General features: G+C 38.7%; 1 protein-coding gene across 1 annotated transcript in view; it reads right to left on the bottom strand.

Annotated features, from left to right (window-relative positions):
• OSBPL11 (oxysterol binding protein like 11) overlaps nucleotides 1–18,258 on the bottom strand; it is a 100,790-nt gene that overhangs the window by 60,960 nt on the left and 21,572 nt on the right. The window contains exon 2 of the mRNA XM_044252140.1: nucleotides 2,020–2,088. Within this exon, the coding sequence (XP_044108075.1) occupies nucleotides 2,020–2,088 (69 nt within the window). The remainder of the gene's footprint in view (nucleotides 1–2,019; nucleotides 2,089–18,258) is intronic.

Genomic DNA, 18,258 nt, shown 5'->3' with positions numbered 1-18,258 from the left:
AATGTCACTTCCAACTAAACACAACCCAAACTTTCTGCTCAGCAGGGAGCCTGCTTCTTCCTCTCTCTCTGCCTGCCTCTCTGCCTACTTGTGATCTCTGCCTGTCAAATAAATAAATAAAATCTTTAAAAAAAATAAAAATAAAAATAAATAAAATAAAAGCAACCTACTGAATGCAATAAGATATTTACAAATGACATATCCAATAAAGGGTTGGTATCCAAAATATATAAAGAACTGATAGAAAAATTGTTGGCGAGGATGTGGAACAAAAGGCATGCTCTTGCACTGTTGGTTGGGATGCAAACTGGTACAGTCACTGTGGGAAACATCATGGAGTTTCCTCAGAAAATTAAAAATAGAACTACCCTGTGATCCAGTTACCGCACCACTGGGCTTTTACCCCCAAAATACAAAAACAACAATGCAAAGGGATACATGCATCCCTATGTTTATTGCAGCATTATTTACAATAGCCAAATTATGGCAGCAGCCCAAGTGTCTATCAACAGATGAATGGATAAAGAAGATGTGGTGTACACACACACACACACACAGGAATATTACAGTCAACAATAAGAATGAAATCTTGCCATTAGCAAAAACATGGATGGAACTAGAGAGTATAATGCTAAATGAAATAAGTTAGTCAGAGAAAGACAAATACCATATGGTTTCATTCAAACAAAACAAAACAAAAGAGAGAGCGAGAGAGAGAGAGAGAGACTGATTCTTAACTAAAGAGAACAAACTGATAGTTACCAGAGGGGAGGTGGGTATGGGGGTGGGTAAAATAGAAAAAAAAAAAAAATTAAAATTAAATAAAATTAGAAAGAAAAAAAAAAAAAAGAACTACCATATGATCCAACAATTCCACTTCTAGGTATTTAACTGAAAAAAAAAAAAAATGAAAACACTAAATTAGAAAGACACATCACTCTATGGTCATTAGAGCATTTACGATAGCCAAGATATGGAAGCAACCTAAATGTCATCTTTTTTTTTCCAAGTTTTTTTTTTTTTTAAAGACTTTATTTATTTATCAGAGAGAGAGAGCACAGGCAGACAAAGTGGTAGAAGGAGAAGCAGGCTCCCTGCAGAGCAAGGAGCCTGATGTGGGACTCGATCCCAGGACACTGGGACCATGACCCGAGCCAAAGGCAGCCGCTCAACCAACTGAGCCACCCAGGCATCCCTTTTTTCCAAGTTTTTAAAATATTTATCTAAAGTCTATTTAATCAACATACACTGTATTATCAGTTTCAGAGGTAGTTAAATGTCTTTGATGGATGAATGGAGAAAGAGGATGTGGTGTAAATAAAGAAACACACACACACACACACACACACACAAATGGTATACTATAAAAAAGAAAGAAATCTTGCCATTGATGACTTCCTGGATGAACTTAAAGGGTATTATGTTAGCTGAAATAAGTCAGACAGAAAAACAAATAATGAATGACTTCATTTATGTGTGGAATCTAAAAAACAAAACCAACAAACAAAACAGAAAGATTTATTGATATAGAGAACAAACTGGTCATTGTCAGAGGAGAGAAGGGATAGGAGAATAAACAATATAGGTAAAGAGGATTAAGAGGTACAATCTTCCAGTTATATAAAATAAGACACAAGGATACAATGTCTGGCATAGGGAACACAATCAATAATACTAAAGTAATTTGCTATGGTGACAGATGGCAACTAGACTTACTAGTGATATACATAAATATTAAGTCACTATGTTGTATACCCGAAACTAATACAATACTGCATGTCAATTATTCTTCGATTAAAGAAAATATTAACTTCTGAGGCATTTGGAGGGTGCCATCTGGACAGATGTCAACTCCTCTCAGCCTCTACAAAGGAGAACTTACCAGACTTTAAATAACTGTCAATCCTTCTCTAAAAGGTTTCCCATCCATGTCTGTACAGAAGTAATTTCAGAATATAAAATTATCAGCCCCATTTCTGGTCTCTTAGGAGAGGGATGTGACACAGAACAATCACTTACCTGTACTGCCACCCAGTGACAAGGTTGGTGTACTTCATTAAGTAGCCGTATACATTTTCCATGTGATCACTGTTTCAAAAGATCAAAATACATCGAAGTCAATAAAAATTAGAAATATCAGGAAGTTAACTGAACAGCTTTAAAGACAGCTACAGACATGTATGTGTTTTACAAATGCCTCAAACTTTCTTCAGAAGATTTACAGCTCAACAAAGAGGTATTTATTTATTTATTTATTTATTTTTAAAGATTTTATTTATTTATTTGACAGACAGAAATCACAAGCAGACAGAGAGGCAGATAGAGAGAGAGGGAGAAGCAGGCTCCCTACTGAGCAGAGAGCCCGATGCGGGCCTCGATCCCAGGACCCTGAGATCATGACCTGAGCCGAAGGCAGAGGCTTTAAACCACTGAGCCACCCAGGCGCCCAACAAAGAGGTATTTAATCTACCAAATTTGATATCCATAGGTCTTTATTTTACTAGATTTCTTCAAAACAAATATAATCCCCCATAAGTTACTATATATTATTTCAAATATGAAATCATTATATAAATATAAAATTATATAAATATAAAACAAATATACTATAAATATAATTACAAATAAAAATATTTTATAACAATTCCCTACTAAAGAAATAAAATGGTTTTATGGTTGTAGAAAGCCAAAAAAGGTCTCTAAATTGAATAGTGGCTCCTCACTCTGGTAGGACACATAAGAGGCCAATCTGTTGTCTCTGATTCCTTGGGCTTCCAAAACAATCAGACTGTGACACCTCACTCCCACTCCACTTCAGACAAGTATGAGGCAAAATATTCTCTGTGAGTTTTGCCAATGGAAAGATTTTAATAAAGGTTTATTACAATTGAGTTTGTTTACTTCCTGCCCCATTTTTCACTTATTACACATATATTCTGCTATAGTGGTTCTTAAAAATGTAATGTCTCATTGATATTTCTTTTCCAACATTTTAAGGTCCTTTATACTTATGAAAAGTAAAGGAGACCTACACTGACACATCTTGTTGATACATTCATTTTTTTATTTCATGGCTTACATTGGAATTCCTTTAATACTCACCTAAAGTTTTAATTTAACACTATAAAATACAATGGATATTCATCATTAATTTTCTTTACTATCCCTAATCACAGAGATACATGGTAAAATTTCAGCTAACCAGCATAACAGAAACTGGAAGTGTGAGGCAACTGGCAACCTTTAAAACATGGATACATTAAAGGCAAAAACCAAGGAAGAGCTAACTGACACAACTAACAGAACAAAGTTCAAAACAGATTTAAATTGATTCCAATGACAAATAAAAAGGGCTATAGATAAAGACTCTCTCAAGAAAATGAAATGTCCAAATATAACATTCTAGTGCTACTACTGAGGAGTGAGTAGGGGGATGCCTCAAGAATAAACTCAATGTTGAGTGTCTTTCTAATCTCATTTCTTCAAAGGGTTTGAAAATAAAGATCAAACCTACAAATAAAGAATTGAGCCCATGACTATGCTTTCTTTTCTGATATTTTTCTTCTATTCTAAGGCTAGCAAGCAATATTGTCTATTAAGTGAAACTCATCAAGTCGTTTGGATTTCATAAGGTCACTAAATCTCAAGAAGACAAAGGTTGTCCACTTTTAAAATGCCAACCCAAAGTTCTGTTATATGTTATGTCATGTTAAAACTGACAGTATCAGCTCAATTCTCATTTCAATACTTTCTAGAGCCCATATCTAGAAGAAAGGATTCTCTGGAAACCCAAGCTCTTGGGTTTTTGCTAGAGTTCCTCTAGCTGCAGCCCAGGTCACAGTAAAGCTTTTCTTTCAGTTCCACTGGTACTTAAAAAAGCATGAAGATATTTATCTCGTCTGGCTCCCGCATCTTTCCCAAGCTTCAGTCTTAAACAACTCTTTGGGGTCACAGGAATCCCAATGTTCATGGATTTTGCCCAAAAATAACTTCCCAGAGTTCTTCCTCTGTTCTTCTTTGCTTCCCTCAACGTATTTGCCTTCAAAACTTATTCCTTCACTTATATGTGGACTCTAAAAAAAATAATTAACTTTTAAAAGAATTTTTTAATTTTTAAGTTATCTCTACACAAAATATGGGGCTTGAATTCACAACTCCGAGATCAAGAGTGGTGTATGCTCTATTGCCTGAGTGAGCCAGGCACCCCAAAAATAATTTTTAAAAAAGAACTCATAAATACAGAGAACAGATTGATGGTTGCTAGGGGTGGAGTAATTAAGTAACATGGATGAAAGTGGTCAAAAGATACAAGCTTCCAGTTATGAAATAATTAAGTCTTGGGGATGTAATATCTAGCACATGGAGTATATTAAAAATACTACATTGCATATTTTTAAGTTGCTAAGAGAGATCTTAAAGGTTCTCATCACAAGAAAAAAAAAGTATAATATTTATGGTGAGAGATGTTTACTAGACACTGTGGTCATCATTTCACAATGTATACAAATCAATGTGGCCCAAATTAAGCTGTGTACCAGAAACTAATATAATGTTGTATGTCAATTATAAATTAGGAAAAAACTTATTTGTTCATTCTAACCTATATTTTCATAACCTGAATATTTATTTATTTATTTATTTATACATATGATGCGTCCATCCACAAAAAGACTAAGGTGCCACATAACCTATATTAAATATTTCTTCAAAGCATCAAAATAGTCCATAATTCACCATTTTTGGTTTTCCAAGCCCTTATAATCTAGTTTCTCTATACCAAGCCTTCATAACTATACTATGACTATTAGTACAGAATAAAAACATTACAATTCAATTATAGTTCAATTGCTCTGGTTCTAACACAATTATATTCTTTAAATGCATATGTGAACTGTGGAAAAATCTTTCTGAAAACCTCAATGTATATTTACAACTGAAAAAAACAAGTAAAAATTTCATTTCTAAGTAACTGAAGAGAATGCCTCATCTTCGTAACTTTTTGTCCAGTCTCTCATATTACTAAAGCTAATTCTCATCTTGGTCACATTTAAGTTATTTATATCAATCATTTAATAGCTACCAATGAATTTTTTTAAAAAGATTTTATTTATTTATTTGACAGAGAGAAATCACAAGTAGATGGAGAGGCAGGCAGAGAGAGAGAGGGAAGCAGGCTCCCCGCTGAGCAGAGAGCCCGACGCGGAACTCGATCCCAGGAACCCGAGATCAAGACCTGAGCCAAAGGCAGCGGCTTAACCCACTGAGCCACCCAGGCGCCCCGCTACCAATGAATTTTTTTTTTTTTAACCAATGAATTTTTAATGATACAATTCCAGTAGAATCATTCCCAAAATAAAATCAAAGTATATCCTTGTACTTCTCAGTAATGTTTTATGTTCAATTTTTAAATGTTAGTATTTTGTCCATGCTTGTATCCAAAGAGTTAACTTTCTCACAAAAGCGACAAGGGCAATATTGATATGGCTATGATACTCAAATGTGCAATTAAATGTAACATGCCGGCCTGCTTTCACTTCATGAAATAGACATCTGAGGCTACAAAGAGTCAACTTAAGAACATCCTGTGCTTCAAAACAGGTGGATGGCACTGTTGCTTCTCACCCTTCCTAGCCATGCAAGCAGCAGATATGGAACAACTGCGCCATCTGGTGGTCAGTATAAAGAGCTTTGTGAGTGAACACCTTTTGTTCACTTTTCCCTTTCTCCTCTTCTCTCCTTGTAACAGCCTCCTCATGTAGTACCTCTAACCCTTATGTTCTGCTCCCATTTAAAATGGATGAATTTTGAAGAGGTAATACAGCTGCAGAGTAGGGCGACCCTAAGCTCACCCCCTTCCCTGAACACAGCTGGATAAATATAAAATCACTATGAATACCCAAGAAATCGACTGGAAGTCTTATAGAACAAAGCTGCACATCTACAAACCAGAAAAACGACAAGTGAAACGTAGGAGCTGCAGTCAGTGTAAGAAAAGAGCTATGGGCACTGCCCAGGGGAGGGCGCCCTGACAGTGGAGGGAGCATCCAGAAAGGAGGAAGAGAGAAAGCCCAAGACAAGAAAGAAAAAAGAAAAAAAAAAAAAAAAAAGAGTGAAAACATGCAGGGGACTGCACAAGAAAACTATTCCCCAAGATCATGGATGGGGGGAAAGGAGAGGGTTACAATACTGCCAGTTTTCTACACAGTAAAGTGCAGATTTTGAAGTTTCTGAAGTCTGAGACCTTGCCAGGTTTGCACCTGGGGAACTAAGCAGTTCTCCAATGGGAGAGCATAGCTGAGCCCCTGCACCAGGCAGCCTAAGGATCCTCAGGGTCACACAGGGAGAAGTGGTGCCCCTGCTTGGAGTGCATTTGGTAGAGGTGACATGGCCTCTCTGTGGGCAAAGGACCTTGCAGGTGCCGTGAAACTGCCCCACTCACCAGTACAGGAACAAAAACTCCAAGTGAGGGCCTCAAACCCTGGCATGAGCTGTGTGTTGTGATCTACCACAAACTCCAAACTGCTGAAACATAGCGCAGCTGTCTCCGGCGACAAGCTGCCACTGGCCACAAGGCAGGACGACCCTCCCCCAGAGGTCTCTGAAGTGTGGAATTTTGAAACATACCTACACTTGAGATAAAACACAGGAGTGCTCACCGTTTGGCAGGACAGCTAGGGCACAGGTAGGGTGAAGGCAGGGATGTGACAGAAACCAGTAACATAGACAGGGTCAGTGTTTGGGCATCTGTGAAGGCTTACTGAAGAGGGGTGGCACACATTTCCCGCTCTGGAGAGAACAGGTCAAAGCCAGCTTAATCCACCTTAGGGAGCTGAACAGCGCCACCAAGTGGAGAACCGAGCCACTACATCAAGCCCCACTCCTCTCTGCAGGAGCATCCCCACTAGGGCAGTTCCACTGAGAATCAGAGCAGCAGAAGACCAGCACAAACCCCCTCACACACCAAGTCTACTGATCAAAGAGTGCTGCAAAGCTTCACTGCTAACGAAAACAGGATCCAGCATCCTTTGGGTTTTATTTATTTTACTTTTTGTTTTATTTTTTGGATACAGTAAGCAATTTTTAATGTTTTTACTATTTTATATATATATTTCTTAATTTTTACCTTTTTATTTCTACCATTTTTCTTTCTTTCTACCATCTTTCTTTCTTTCTTTTTTAAAAGATTTTATTTATTTATTTGACAGAGATCACAAGTAGGCAGAGAGGCAGGCAGGGAGAGAGTAGGAAGCAGGCTCCCCGCTGAGCAGAATGCCCAGATGCTAGGCGCAATCCCGGATCCTGGGATCATGACCTCAGCTGAAGGCAAAGGCTTTAATCCACTGAGCCACCCAGGCACCCCTTCTACCATTTTTCTTTTTTTAAAAGACGTATTTATTTGTGCTCCCTTCAGCAGCATATATACTAAGGATGACATGCAAATTCGTGAAGCATTCCATATTTTATACAGTTCCCCAGTGAACTGCCGCTCTTCGTGGAGTAACTCCAAGGAACATACGGTATCAAAGTACAAGAATAATGAAATTGTGACATTTCACTAGAAAAATATTCCTGTAGCACACTCTATGGCCTGTGAACGAAGCTGAACTGCACCTGGAAATTTATGTGTTGTTTCTACATATCTCAGAAATGAGAAAATGTCAACTTGTGATTCCTTATAGAATTTAAAAAAAGAATTAAGATGTATTTGAGAGAGAAAGAGAGAGCATGAGCAGGGAAAGGGCAGAGGAGGAGGGAAAGAGAGAATCCTTAAGTCGACTCCATGCTGAGAACAGAGCCCAATGCAGGGCTCCATCCCAGGACCCTGAGATCATGACCTGAGCCGAAATCAAGAGTTGGCCATTCAGGGTGCCTGGGTGGCTCAGTGTTAGGTTAAGCCCCTGCTTTCAGCTCAGGTCATGATCTCAAGGTCCTGAGACCTGCGTTGGGCTCTCTGCTCAGCGGGAAGTGTGCTTCTCCCTCTCTCTCTGCCTGCCTCTCTGCCTACTTGCGATCTGTCAAATACATACATTAAATCTTTCAAAAAAAAAGAAAGTTGGCCATTCAACCGACTGAGCAACTCAGGCACCCCTATCTTTTGTCAATCGAGCTTTTCGTAACAAGTAGACCAAAACATACCTAGGATCTAGCTTCCTTTATGTATTTTTTCCTTTTTCCTCGATTTTTAAATTTTAATTTTGTTTTATTTTCCTCTTTTCCTCTCTCCAAAATGACAAGACGGAGGAATAAACCTCAAAAGAAAGAACAGGAAGAACTGATGACTGGAGATTTAATCAATGTAGATCTAAGTAAGATGTCTGAACTAGAATTTAAAGCAATTATACAAATACTAGCTGGGCTTGAAAAAATCATAGAAGACACTAGAGAATCCCTTACTCCAGAAGTAAAAGAACTAAAGTCTGGTTAGGCCAAATTTAAAATACTGTAACTGAGATGCATGGAGGCTACAAAAATGAGGATGGTCGAAGCAGAGGAGCAAAATCAGTGATATAGAAGATAAAATTATGGAAAATAATGACACTGAAAAGAACAGGGAAAGAAAGGTAATGGACCACAGAGGTAGACTTAGGGATCTCAGTGACTTATGAAAATGTAAAAACATTTGTACCACTGGAGTTTCAGAAGATGAAGAGAGAAAAAAGGGGGTAGAAGGTATATTTCAACGAATTACAGTTGAAAATTTCTCTAACCTGGGGAAGGACACAAACATCACAACCCAAGAAACAGAGAGAATGCCCATTAAATTCAACAAAAGCTGACCATCACCAAGGCATATCATAGTCAAATTCACAAAATACACTGACAAGGAAAGAATCCTGAAAGCAGCAAGGGATAAAAAAGTCCTTAACCTAAAAGGGAAGACAGGTAAGGTTTGCAGCGTATCTTCACAGAAATGTGACAGGCCAGAAGTAGTGGCAGGAAATATTCAACAGGCTAAATGGGAAAAGCGTGCAGCCAAGAATTCTTTATCCAACAGGGCTGTCATTCAGAATAGAAGGGATAGGGACAAGGACTTTCCCAGACAAAAACTAAAGGAGCTCATTACCACTAAACTGGCCGTTCAAGAAATATTAAGGGGGATTCTTTGAGTGGGGAGGAAAGGGACCAAAAGAGACATCACCAGAAACACCAACTCTACAGGTAATACAATGACACTAAATGTGTATCTTTCAATAATTACTCTCAATGTAAATGGACTAAGTGCTCCAACCGAAAGACATAGGGGTTATCAGAATGGATTTTTTAAAAAGATCCATCTATATGCTGCCAATAAGAGACTAATTTTAAACCTAAAGATACCTTCAGACTGAAAGGCAGAGAAGGGCATCTCGTGGGGCTCAGTCAGTTAAAGGTCTGCCTTTGGCTCAGGTCAAAGCTCCTTGCCAGGCTCCCTGCTCAGTGGGGAGTCTGCTTCTCCCTTTCCTTTTGCCCCCACCCTACCCTGGTCATGTGCTCTCTCTCTGCTCTCTGTATCAAATAAGTAAATAAAATCTTTAAAAAAAAAAAAAAAGAAGAAGAAGAAAGTGAGGGGATGGAGAACCATCTATCATGCTAATGTACATCAAAAGAAAGCTGGTGTAGCCATACTTCATATCAGACAAACTAGATTTGATTTGATTTTTTCTATAGATTTCTTTTTTTTTTTTAATTTAATTTATTTATAACAGAGAGAGATAGTGAGAGAGGGAACACAAGCACAGGGGAGCTGGAGAGGAAGAAGCAGTTTCCCCACTGAGCAGAATGCCCGATACGGGGCTCAATCCCAGGGATCATGACCTGAGCTGAAGGCAGATGCCCCACAACTGAGCCACACATGCGCCTGAAAAACTAGATTTTAAATAAGAGACTGTAACAAGAGATGAAGAAGGTCATTATATCATAATTAAGGGGTCTATCATTCAAGATCTAAAAATTGTAAATATTTATGCCCCCAACATGGGAGTACCCAAATATATAAATTAATAATTAAGAAACTCATTGTGGGGCGCCTGAGTGGCTCAGTGAGTTAAGCCTCTGCCTTCAGCTCAGGTCATGATTTCAGGGTCCTGGGACTGAGCCCCACATCAAGCTCTCTGCTCAGCGGGGAGCCTGCTTCCCCCTCTCTCTCTGCCTGCCTACTTGTGATCTCTCTCTCTCTGTCAAATAAATAAATAAAATCTTTAAATTTTTTTTTAATAAAGAAACTACTTGATAACAATACAATAATGTAAGGGACTTTAACAGCACCCCCCCAAAGCAATGGATAGAGCATCTAAGCAGAAAATCAACAAGGAAACAATGACTTTGAATGACATACTGGACCAGATGGACTTAACAGATATATTCAGAACTTTTCATCCTAAAGCAGCAGGATATATAATATTCTTTTCGAGTGCACAGGGAACATTCTCCAAAAGAGATCACATACTGGGTCACAAATCAGCCTTCAAAAGTACAAAAAGATCGAGATCATACCATGCATATTTTCAGACCAAAACACTGTGAAACTTGAAATCAACCACAGGAAAAAATTTGGAAAGAATTCAAATACATGGAAATTAAAGAACACCTTACTAGGGATCCCTGGGTGGCTCAGTTGGTTAAGCACCTGCCTTCAGCTCAGGTCATGAGCCCTAGGTCCTGGGATTGAGGACTACATCAGGCTCCTTGCTCAGCAGGGAGCCTGCTTCTCCCTTTGCCTGATACTCCCACACTTGCGCTCTCTCTCTTTCTGACAAATAAACAAAAAATAAACAACAAAAAAAGAACATCCTACTAAAGAAAGACTGGGTTAACCACTAAATCAAAGAAATTTTTAAAAATACATGGAAGCAAAAATGAAAATGAAAACATAGCAGTCCAAAACCCTTGGAAGGCAGCAAAGGCAGTCTTAAGAAGGAATTATATTGCAATACAGGCCTACCTCAAGAAGCAAGAAAAGTCTCAAATACACCTTACCTTACACCTAACAGAGCTAGAAAGAGAACAGCAAATACAACCTAAAGCCAGCAGAAGGGAAATACAGATTAGAGAGAAATAAATGATAAAGAAACAAAACAACAACAACAAAAACAGTAAAACAGACCAAAAAAAATGAATTGTTGGTTCTTCGAAAGAATTAATAAAACTGATAAACCACTAGGCAGACTTATCAAACAGAAAAGAGAAAGGACCCAAATAGATAAAATCACAAAGGAAAGAAGAGAGAGATCACCAGCAACACCACAGAAATACAATTATAAGAGAATACTACAAAACACTATATGATAATAAACTGGGCTATCTAGAATAAATGGACAAATTACCAAAACTGAAACAGGAATAGAAAAATTCAAACAGACTCATAACCAGCAAAGAAATTGAATCAGTTATCAAAAATCTCCCAACAAACAAAAGTCCTGGGCCAGATGGCTTCCTGGGGGAATCTTTTTTTTCTTTTTTTTTTTAATTTGCCAGAGAGCAAGAGCACAAGCAGGAGGATCAGCAGAGGGAGAGGGAGAAGCAGACTCCCTGCTGAGCAGGGAGCCCAATGCTGGGCTCGATCCCAAGACCCTAAGATCATGACCTTAGTCGAACATGTTTAACCATCTGAGCCACCCAGGCACCACCCCCCCATTAGGAATTCTAACAGATATTTAAAGAAGAGTTAATACCTACTCCTCTCAAACTGCTCCAAAAAATAGAAATTGAAGGAAAACTTTCAAACTCATTCTACAAAGTCAGCATTACCTTGATTATAAAACCAAAGACCCCACTAGAAAGTATAGGCCTGATGAATATGGATGCAAAAATTCTCAATAAAATACTAGCAAATCAAATTCAACAGTTACGTTAAAGAATTATTCACCACAATCAAGTGGGATTTATTCTGGGACTGTAGGGGTGGTTCAATATTTGCAAATCAATCAATGTGATACACCACATTAATAAAAGAAAGGATAAGAACCATATGATGCTGACAATAGATAAAGAAAAAGCATTTGAAAAAACATAGTATCCATCTTTGATAAAAACCCTCAACAAGGGACGCCTGGGTGGCTCAGGTGGTTGGACGACTGCCTTCGGCTCAGGTCATGGTCCCGGAGTCCTGGGATCGAGTCCCGTGCTCGCTTCGGCAGCACATATACTAAAAAAACTGGGATCGAGTCCCACATCGGGCTCCCAGCTCCATGGGGAGTCTGCTTCTCTCTGACCTTCTCCTCACTCATGTTCTCTCTCACTGTGTTTCTCTCAAATAAATAAATAAAATCTTTTTTTTTTTTTTTAAGATTTTATTTTATTTATTTGAGAGAGAGACAGTGAGAGAGAGCATGAGCAAGGAGAAGGTCAGAGGGAGAAGCAGACTCCCCATGGAGCTGGGAGCCTGATGTGGGACTCGATCCCGGGACTCCAGGATCACGCCCTGAGCCGGAGGCAGTCGTTTAACCAACTGCGCCACCCAGGCGTCCCAATAAATAAAATCTTTAAAAACAAACAAACAAACAAAAAAAAAAACCCTCAACAAAGTAGAGACAGATGGAACACATCTCAACATCAAAAAAAGGCCATATACAAAAGTCCCAAAGCTAATACCATCCCCAGAGAAAAATTGAGAGCTTTTCCTCTGTGGTCAGGAACAACATAAGGGTGTCCACTCTCAATATTACTATTGAACAGTACTGGTAGCCTTAGCCTCAGCCATCAGGCAACAAAAAGATATAAAAAGCATCAAAAAAAAAAAAAAAAAAGAATCCAAATCAGCAGGGAAGAAGTCAAACTTTCATTATTTGCAGATGACATGATACTCTCTGTAGAAAACCCAGAAGACTCCACGAAAAAATTGCTAGAACTACTACATGAATTCAGCAAAGTTGCAGGATATAAAATCAATGTGCAGAATTCAATAAAGAAGCAGCAGAAAAAGAAATTGAGGAATCGATCCCATTTGCGATTGCACCAAAAACAGTAAGATACCTACGAATAAACATAACCAAAGAAGTAAAAGATCTGTTCTCTGAAAACTACAGAACACTTATGAAAGAAATTGAAGAGGAAATAAAGAAATGGAAAAGCATTCCATGTTCATGGATTGGAAGAACATTGTTAAAATGTCTATACTACCCAAAGCAAGCTACATATTTAATGTCATCCCTATCAAGATGCCATAAGCATTTTTCACAAAACTAGAACAAATAAACCTAAAATTTGTATGGAACCATAAAAGACCCCAAACAGTCAAAGCAATTTTGAAAAAAAAAACAAAACTGGAGGCATCATGATTCCAGATTTCAAGCTACATTACAAAGCTGTAGCCATTAAGACAGTATGGTACAGGCACAAAAACAGACTCAAAGATCAACGGAACAGAATAGACAACCCAGAAATGGACCCAAACTACATGGTCAACTAATCTTTGACAAAGCAGGAAAAAATATCCAATGGAAAAAAGACAGTCTCTTCAATAAATGTTGTTAAGAAAACTGGACAGTGACATGCAGAAGAATGAAACTGGACCACTTTCTTAAACCATACACAAAAAGAAAATCAAAATGGATGAAAGATCTAAATGTGAGACAGGAAACCATCAAAATCCTAGAAAAGAACACAGCCAGCAAACCTCTTTGACACTGGCTGTAGCAACCTATTAGACACATTGCCAGAGGGGAAACAAAAGCAAAAATGAATTATTGGGACTTGAGATAAAAAGCTTCTGCACAGTGAAGGAAACTATCAACAAAACTAAAAAAGCACACCTACAGAATGGGAGAAGGTATTTGTAAATGACATATGTGATACAGTGTTAGTATTCAAAATCCAGAAAGAATTTATCCAACTCAACACCCAAAAAATAAATAATCCAGTTAAGAAATAGGCAGAAAACATGAATAAACACTTTTCCAAAGACAAACAGATGGCTTACACACATGAAAAGATGCTCATCATCACTTATCATCAGGGAAATATAAATCAAAACCATGATGAGATACCACCTCACACCTGTCAGAATGGCTAAAATGAACAACACAAGGAAAAAACAGGTGCTGGCGAGGATATGGAGAAAGGGGAACCCGCTTGCACTGTTGGTGGGAATGCAATCTGGTGCCATCAGTATGGAGGCTCCTCAAAAAGTAAAGGAAACAGAACTACCCTATAATCCAGCAATTGCACTACTAGGTATTTACCCAAAGGATACAAAAATACAGCAAAAATACAAGCACCCTTATGTTTACAGCAGCACTATCAATAATGGCCTAACTATGGGGAGAGCCCAAATGTCCATCAACTGATGAATGGATAAAGACTGGTAATATATACACAATGGAATATTACTTGGCCATCAAAAAGAATGAAATCTTGCCATTTGCAACAATGCAGACAGAGCTAGAGCACATTATGCTAAGTGAAGTAAGTCAGAGAAAACAAACAGCAAATGATCTCACTCATCTGTGGAATTTAAGAAGGAAAACAGATGAACAGATGGGAAGGGGGGAAAAAGGGAGAGGGAAACAAACCATACGACATTCTCAATCCAGAACTAAGGGCTGATAGAGGGAGGTGGGTGGGGGATGGGCTAGATGAGTGATGGGCTAGATGGGCTGTAATGAGCACTGGGTGTTGTACGTAAGTGATGAATCACTGAATTCTGCTCCAGAAACCAATACTGCACTGTATGTTAACTAAGCAAGATTTAAATAAAAAAATTTTAAAAGGGGCCCCTGGGTGGCCCAGTCAGTTAGTTAAGCGTCCAATTCTTGGTTTCAGCTCAGGTCATGATCAGTAGTATTGTGAGATCAAGCCCCAAGTTGGGCTCCATGCTCAGCATGGAGTCTGCTTGAGATTCTTTCCCTCCTCCTCTCCCTCCCCCCTGCTCATGCACCCTCTCTCTAAAATAAAAAAGATCTTTTAAAAAATAAAATAGCAGTGCCTGGGTGACTCAGTCATTAAGCGTCTGCCTTTGGCTCAGGTCATGATCCCAGGGTCCTAGGATGGAGCCCCACATCGGGCTCCCTGCTCGGTGGGGAGCCTGCTTCACCCTCTCCCACTTCCCCTGCTTGTGTTCCCTCTCTTGCTGTCTCTCTCTCTCTCTCTGTCAAATAAATAAATGAAATCTTTTTTAAAAATAATAAAATAAAAAATAAAATAAGATGTGTGACATTTTATAGGAGATTTTTAATGTACCTGTTAATATGAATAAAATCTGGTTGTTCAATTGGGAACACACGAGTCTGATCATATCATACTGCTATTTTGTGTTCTATGAAGTAGAAATGATGGTCCAAAAAACTAATACACTAAAAAATAAGCTATGAAAAAGTTAATTTCTTTTTCAGGCCTTCAGCAACTACACTGCTCAAAAAATTGGGTATGTTCCAATCTTCTAAACTTGTTAACATTCAATTGGGATTAGTACTAGAGGCTGATGGTCTGTAAAAAACAAGATTAACTGACTATGCCAAGTGGCATTATTATAGTTAATGTGAGCCTCATCTTCTCCAAATTACGTTAATAACAATTATTTCAATTCCTAAGTCTCCATTACTATAACATACTTATTTCTTACCCCTTCTTGATCAGACTGAAGATATGTAGAAGCTTTTAAAGTTAAGCTACTTTCTTAATAGTCTTAAATCCTTTCATTTCACTTCAGCATAATTACTCAGTACCTTCTAAATGCAAAGCACTCCGAAATCACTAAAAGGGATGGGGGGGCGTCTGGGTGGCTCGGTTGGTTGGGTGTCTGCCTTCGCCTAAGGTCATGATCCTGGAGTCCCAGGGTCGAATCCTGCATGGATTCCCTGCTCTCTGTTCGGTGGGGAGTCTGCTTCTCCCTCTGACCCTCCCACTTTCGTGCTTTCTCTCTTTCAAATAAATGAATAAGATCTTTAAAAAAAAAAAAAAAAAAAAAAGGTTTTTAAAAAAATTTTTTATTTTTTATAAACATATATTTTTATCCCCAGGGGTACAGGTCTGTGAATCGCCAGGTTTACACACTTCACAGCACTCACCAAAGCACATACCCTCCCCAATGTCCATAACCCCACCCCCCTTCTCACAACCCCCCTCCCCCCAGCAACCCTCAGTTTGTTTTGTGAGATTAAGAGTCACTTATGGTTTGTCTCCCTCCCAATCCCATCTTGTTTCATTTATTCTTCTCCTACCCATTTAAGCCCCCATGTAGCATCACCACTTCCTCGTATCAGGGAGATCATATGGTAGTTGTCTTTCTCTGCTTGACTTATTTCGCTAAGTTCCATCCATGTTGTCGCAAATGGCAAGATTTCAAAAAAAAAAAAGGGAAAATAAAAAAGGCAAATTCTTTCCATCCCCAAACGATAGTCTAATATAAGAGAAATACATCTGCTGGAAGAAAAAGACAATGACAAGGGCTCCTATTAGAGGAGACACACATTAGGACTTTGTTTTTAGCTGTCACACAAATGGGAAAGGTTATTTCACTAGAGGCAGGATTCATTAAACAAAGACATAGGAGTTGATAGTGACTGAGGCTGAAATGACTGCATGGGACTGATCAGATGTGAAGTGAAAAAGAGACTGACAGTGAAAGTAAGGGTGAGACAGAAGGGGCAGGGCCACCCCCGATTTCCAGCTGGAACAACTGTGCAGATACTAATACCTTTACTGGGAAGTTTTGGGTTTGTTACAATTTCCCATGTTGAATTTCAGGGATCTGTGGGACTTACACATGGAGATATCCAATAAGGTAGCATGATTTGCTTTGGACATATAGATTTGGTAATCATCAGGGCGCCTGGGTTGCTCGGTGGGTTAAGCCTCTGCCTTCAGCTCAGATCATGATCTCAGGGTCCTGGGATCGAGTCCCACATCAGGCTTTCCACTGGGCAGGGAGTCTGCTTCCGCCTCTCTCTCTCTCTCTCTCTCTGCCTGCCTCTCTGCCTACTTGTGATCTCTCTCTGTCAAATAAATAAATAAAATGTTTTAAAAAAGAAAAGATTTCATAGTAATCAGCATATAAGTATGTAACTAGCTTTAAAGCCATGAGAGCAAATAAAATCACCCAAGGATTATAAAATGACAAGAGATGGAAAAGAGTCTAAGAAAGAACCCTAAGGAAAGTTTTAGAGGCAAGGGGTGTACAGAGAAGAGTAAGAAGTGGCTGAGTAGCAGGAAGAAAACAAGGAATGCTTCAAATAAGTTCATGGTCAAGCATGTTCAAAGGTAGTGGGGGGAGAAATAAGATGAAGACTAAGAAGTTTCTATTAGATTTAACAACCAAGACACAACAGATCAACAGAATGATGAAGGCACAGCCAGCTGGCAGTATTAAGAGAAGCTGGGAGAAACAGGACTGGTTAAAAGGACGTAGCCTTCAGACAGGGTAGTTCTAAGTACCCAAAGTGAAGGAGATAGAAAGAAAGAATCAAGACAGGAGAAAGAGGAAAATGGGAGAGAGGTGGCTTCCAGAATCCAGGTAGAGGAATTAGTCTTAGAGTCCTTACCACATTTAACTGCAGTCAGGAATTTAAGCAGGCTGTAGTTAGTCAAGCCACAGATCAAAATTTCTATCTTCTACGAAGCAAAAACTGTCCTCCAAAATTAGCTTAGTTTTGGTTCACTCCCTTGATAACATAAATAGCATGATGAAGGGAGAGAGCAGCCAGCTTAGCTAAGGAAAAAGCAATTGACAACAGATGGGAGTGACTGCAACACATGTACCTCCTTCTGCTGTAAAAAGATATTCTGCAGAGCAGTGACTGCTTCTTATTCATCCTAGTGTTCCTTGCAGCACGTAGTGTACAGCCTGGAATATAACAGGTGTTTAAGAAATCTATGCTGGGAGCACTGGGTGTGGTGAAAAAATAATGAATACTGTTTTTCTGAAAATAAATAAATTGGGAAAAAAAAAAAAAGAAATCTATGCTGGGGGCGCCTGGGTGGCTCAGTGGGTTAAGCCGCTGCCTTCGGCTCAGGTCATGATCTCAGGGTCCTGGGATCGAGTCCCGCATCGGGCTCTCTGCTCAGCAGGGAGCCTGCTTCCCTCTCTCTCTCTGCCTGCCTCTCCATCTACTTGTGATTTCTCTCTATCAAATAAATACATAAAATCTTAAAAAAAAAAAATCTATGCTGAATGATTTAAGCAACGGGAAGACGGAAACAGAATGTTTCTATAAAACCACAAAACAATTCTGAGTCACTGGCAAAAAAATAAAAAATAAAAAATAAAATAAACTCAGATATATACTCTAATCAATCTCAGATAAAATTCTAATTCCAACTGTGTTTTAGTCTATACTCAAAAGT

This window comes from Neovison vison, chromosome 6 (assembly GCF_020171115.1).
Source record: "Neovison vison isolate M4711 chromosome 6, ASM_NN_V1, whole genome shotgun sequence".
NCBI lineage: Eukaryota > Metazoa > Chordata > Mammalia > Carnivora > Mustelidae > Neogale > Neogale vison.
The sequence above is the reverse complement of the archived record's forward strand: the minus strand, read 5'-3'. Positions and strand labels throughout refer to the sequence as shown.